At 43.7% G+C, this 5249-nt stretch overlaps 2 protein-coding genes across 2 annotated transcripts in view; one reads left to right on the plus strand and one right to left on the minus strand.

The window, feature by feature from the left end:
- Nucleotides 1-1615, plus strand: part of LOC107570403 (protein FAM53B-like) — a 14589-nt gene extending 12974 nt beyond the window's left edge. The window contains exon 5 of the mRNA XM_016256631.1: nt 1087-1615. Within this exon, the coding sequence (XP_016112117.1) occupies nt 1087-1305 (219 nt within the window). The 3' untranslated portion in view covers nt 1306-1615. The remainder of the gene's footprint in view (nt 1-1086) is intronic.
- Nucleotides 1616-3124: 1509 nt separating this feature from the next.
- Nucleotides 3125-5249, minus strand: part of lhpp (phospholysine phosphohistidine inorganic pyrophosphate phosphatase) — a 5579-nt gene continuing 3454 nt past the window's right edge. The window contains exons 6-7 of the mRNA XM_016256632.1: nt 4929-5020; nt 3125-3789 (exon numbers count right to left, since the gene is read on the minus strand). Coding sequence (XP_016112118.1) covers nt 3699-3789; nt 4929-5020 — 183 coding nt within the window. The 3' untranslated portion in view covers nt 3125-3698. The remainder of the gene's footprint in view (nt 3790-4928; nt 5021-5249) is intronic.

The following is a 5249-nucleotide window of genomic DNA, read 5'->3' on the forward strand; positions in this document are numbered from 1 at the left end:
GGTGTGTGTGAGTGTGTGTGTGGGTGAGTGTGTGTGTGTGTGTGTGTGTGTGTGTGTGTGTGAGTGTGTGTGAGTGAGTGCGTGCGTGCGTGAGTGCGTGTGAGTGCGTGCGTGCGTGCGTGCGTGCGTGCGAGTGTGAGTGTGTGAGTGAGTGAGTGTGTGTCAGTGTGTGTGTGTGTGTGTGTGTGTGTGTGTGTGTGTGTGTGTGTGTGTGTGTGTGTGTGTGTGTGTGTGTGTGTTCCTGAATGAATACTTCAGTCACTGGGTTCTGTAACCGTTTCTCTCCAAACATGTTCACTAGATGAGGATGTGAGGCTGTTTCTGTCTCAATCGCTGTTGTATTAAACGATGATAAACTACACGTCTGTAGTCACTGATCACCTTGATGAGGTCAGAGGTCATCTGGTCAGCACACCGATTCCAGGAATAAGAGCTGAACCATTACTTAAGCACTCTGTGTGTTTATTGTTTGCTTTAGCCACACACATTCACACACACACACACACACACACACAATGTCGATGATTGTGTTTGTGGAAAACCATCTCTATTTACAAACCAATATTCTGTTTCTGTGTTAACGAGGCCTGATGTAATGAATAAGAGCTGGTCAGTTATAGTGTTGATTTAAATTTCAGTAACGACTGGAAGGTACTTTTGACAACACTAGTCGGTTAGGTGTCATTAGTGAAATATCAGACATGTGATTGGCCAGTCAACAGAACAAATCCATCATTAAGACGGATTAATCCATAATAACGCTTCCTCCAGTAAAAAAAAAAGTGGTCTGGTCTGAATCAGGAGAGAAATCTGCACAGATCAAGCACCGTCAAAACAGCTCTAAACAAATATGTGTCTGGATTCTGATGTGAGAGACAACTGGAGATGCGCTTTTTCACTGGAGGAAGAGTTATTATAGATTATGGACTAAGTCAGAAAAAGCCAGAAGTTTGATGTCGATGTCGATGTCATTCCTGTACTTTAGATGCCATTAAAAACTGTCTTGGTTGAGCTCTAGCGTTGAGTTTGAGGAACAGTAGCTTGTGTGTTTCTGTTGTTAACGTCTCGTGTGGGTTTTCCCCGCAGAAGCTACAGGACTTTCACAGTCTCAGCTGTCCAGGAATCACAGGAGACGAGCAGACGATGCTCCACAGCGAGAGTGACCAGCACCAGACCAAAGACCCATACCAGGCCAGCTATGGGAAGGAGCGTGAGTGTCTGTGGGCGGGGCTCTGCAGCCGGAGGGGGCGGGACTTGCTCCAGCTGGGAGGAGAACTGGACATCGAGCAGATCGAGAGGAACTGAAGAGATTCCTGTTGGATGATTATGGATGAGCGCTTCAGTGAGTGGATGCGGGACACGTCTAATCGACTCAGGGTGAAGCAGACGGAGAATGTCACGTCTTCAGAGCGTGAGCCGAGCTCCGCATGCATTTAGATTAGCAGGAGCCGACGTGAGAAACACTCGTGCTCTCACACACACACACACACTCACACTCACACACACTCTCACACACACACACACACACTCACTCACTCAAACACACACACACACGTGTTAAAGGGCTTCAGATGTGTAACAGTAGTAATATCAGGTAATTGAGTTCCTCACTGGTGAAAAAAGCTATTAGATCTTTTTTTGTCTTTTTATGTTGAATAACTACAGAAGTAAATGTACTTATTTCTCTATGAATAAATAGCATTTCCATGTGTTTGTAAGAGCGCCGTGCTTGACTGATCTTTACTCCGTCTGCCTCGTCTTTCACTGCAATAAACTAGAAATGACATTTTCCACTAGATGTGACATTATTTTCCTGACAGTGAAGCAAATGAGGAATAAATCTCATTACAGTAATGCTGTTGTGTGGACTGCGATTTATTCAAGCTCAGTTTAATGAAAAACAAAAGTCTGAACTGAAGTGTCAGCGATGATGATGATTTTAATTGCTGTACTACATTAATGCGCCTAATTATCATGAAAATAATGTCACAATAATAATGCAGTAAATGATTCTCAGTGCTGTCAGGCTACGCTTTTATGCACTGTTTAATTTCTGCTTTTTGATATTGGGGTGAAATATGATTCATATATTCATGAGATGCACTTTATGAAAATGCCAGGCCTTCACACACACACTCTGTCACACAGACACTCACACAAGCTCTCTCACACACACACACACACACACACACACACCCTCACTCTCTCACACACACACACACTCACTCGCTCTCTCACACACACACACACACACACTTTTGCACACATGCATGCACACACACACACACTTTCTCAGTTTTAGGAATATGAACCAGAACTTAGTAAAATCACACACACTGAGAGGGCAGCCATTTCCTGTTGAGATGAGAGCACTTCCTCTGAGAGTGTCTCACTGAGGTTCTGTAGGCTGGTATGATGTGACATCACAGCGTCCTCTTGAGTGACATTTATTGACAAGAGACGTAAACAGAAAAATACAGATCAAACACACAGGAAGTTCATTCCTCACACTATTTAACAAGCTCTTGCTCTTTTGATGTACAGTGTGTCTGACCAAACACTGTTGCTACAGATACCTGTTTGTCACATTGTGTGTGTGTGTGTGTGTGTGTGAACGCCCCTCTGGTCACTCCTCACTTCCTGTCCAGCAGGATGTGCATCCGTATGTTTGATCACAACATCATTCCTAGATTTCCATTTGTGTCGTCATAGTTTTCCTCACTTGGCTGCTATTGTTGCACTGTTACTGGAAAACAGTCCGAGTGAAGCAGAACAGTCCAGTGTTTTGTTGTTGTGTCCCAAATGACGCACTATACACTGCACTGTGAGCTTTATAAGCTTAATATATCACCTGATTGTTATTATTATTAATAATAACTTTAAGAGTTGCTTCCTCAAAGTGCTTTACAGCAAAAGCAGAAGAACAAAGCAAAAATAAACCAAACGAAACCAGAAATCATGTCAAAGCTAATGTTTTTGTGCACTTTTTCTTTTGGAGTTTTCACTACTCAGTATTTATTCCAAACACGTCATAGAATATAGTGTGTAAATACGTGAATTGGGACACACCTCATGTAGACGTGCTCTGAAGGACATGTTTTACCGTTGTGCTTGCGTCACGCATGAGCTCTGCATGTTAAAAACACGGCGCTCAAGTTAAAAGAAGTTCAACTTGCATCTCAAGACCTTGTTTTTACCCTTCCTTCCCTGCGTTCCCTGCGTTCCCTGTGTGAACGGCCCTAATAATACTAGACCGCCGTGTCAGAACGCTTGTTTTCTGGCAGGACATTTATTTATCAGCAAATTCATTCATGCAAAAATAATGTCTTTTATTGGCCACGGTGAGTGTAAGTTCACAAAGACACTTTATCTAAAGCCCTTATATATAATGCATTATAAAGTAGTTTTAATGCATTAATTATGCAGCTTATAATGCATTGTGAATAACTGTAATAACAGTTGTAATACTTTATCTAGTCATTGTTACACCTTTAGAGAGTATAATGCACTAAAACACATGACAAAATGTTATAATGCAAGGTTACATCTACAATGAATTATAATGTACATTATGAAAGCTTTATAATTCATTATACATAAGTGTTACTGAGTGCTTGCGTCTGGCTTTCACAGTGTTCTTCACGTCTCAGTGCAGCTTCATCTACAGAGCGTGATCGATCGCTAGAGTCGGGTCCTGGTCAGTGATCGGTCAGGATGGCGTTCACGGCGGCGGCGAGGTCGTCCACGTAAGCATCGGCTCTCACACTCGGGTGCTGCTCGTCGCTCGGCCTGCGGGGCACAAGACACCAGACAGAACATGAGCAGAGCTCCTGTGAGGTCAAAGGTCACCCAGAGTCTGACCAATCACAGGCTGAGTTGTCTCAGTTATTGATAATGTTCACTTTAACACAAACTCTAATTTTTGTCTGACAACAGCCCGTGCTCCACACAGTGCCACGATCAAGAAGCGGCTCTAATCACTGCAGCGCCACCTGCTGCTCACACACCCATCATGCATGAAATTAATTCAGATTGAATTTTATTGTGCCTTTCAATACACACTATTCCAAAGCAGCTGTAACACACTCACTCTCACACACACACACACACACACTCACTCACATATTTAAGCACACTCTCACTCACAAGCACACTCTCACTCACACACACACTTAAGCACACTCTCACTCACACACACACACACACACATTTAAGCACGCTCTCACTCACACACACACACACACTTAAGCACTCTCACTCACACACACAAGCACACTCACACACACAAGCACACTCTCACTCACACACACACACACATTTAAGCACTCTCACTCACACTCACACACACACACACACACAGACACACAAGCACACTCTCACTCACACACATATTTAAGTACACTCTCACACACACACGCACACTCTCACTCACATACACGCACACTCACTCACTCACACACACACACACACACACACACACACACACACACACACACTCACTCACACACACATTTAAGCACACACTCACACACACACACTTAAGCACACTCTCTCTCACACACACACATTTAAGCACTCTCTCACACACACACACACACACACACTTAAGCACACTCTCACACACTTAAGCACTCTCACACACACACATTTAAGCACCCTCTCTCACACACACACACATTTAAGCACACACACACACACACACACAAGCACACTCTCACACACACACACACACACACACACACATATTTAAGCACACTCTCACTCACACACACACACATTTAAGCACACTCTCACTCACACACACACACACATTTAAGCACACTCTCACACACACACATTTAAGCACTCTCTCACACACACACACACATTTAAGCACACTCTCACACACACATTTTTAAGCACACTCTTACTCACACACTCACACTGACCTGTATTTGCCAGTTCTGACCTGAAGACCCTTCATCCCGCAGCGCTGAGCTCCACCGACATCATTGAGCAGATCATCACCGATCATCACAACCTGACACACACACACACACACACACACACATGCAGTAAATAACAACAACACTGTAAAACATGGTAAACAGAGCTTACTATAGCCTTACTGGCATCTGAACACAGCTTCAAATCAACAGATACTCAAACTTGTGAGTGTGTGTGTATGAGCGTGTGTGTGTATAAATGTGTGTGTGTGTTTGGGTGTGAGTGTGTGTGTGAGTGTGTGTGTGTGTGTGTGTGTGAGTGTG

The sequence above is a fragment of the Sinocyclocheilus grahami genome, unplaced genomic scaffold (assembly GCF_001515645.1).
Source record: "Sinocyclocheilus grahami isolate Dianchi unplaced genomic scaffold, SAMN03320097.WGS_v1.1 scaffold1453.1, whole genome shotgun sequence".
Taxonomy (NCBI): Eukaryota; Metazoa; Chordata; class Actinopteri; order Cypriniformes; family Cyprinidae; genus Sinocyclocheilus; species Sinocyclocheilus grahami.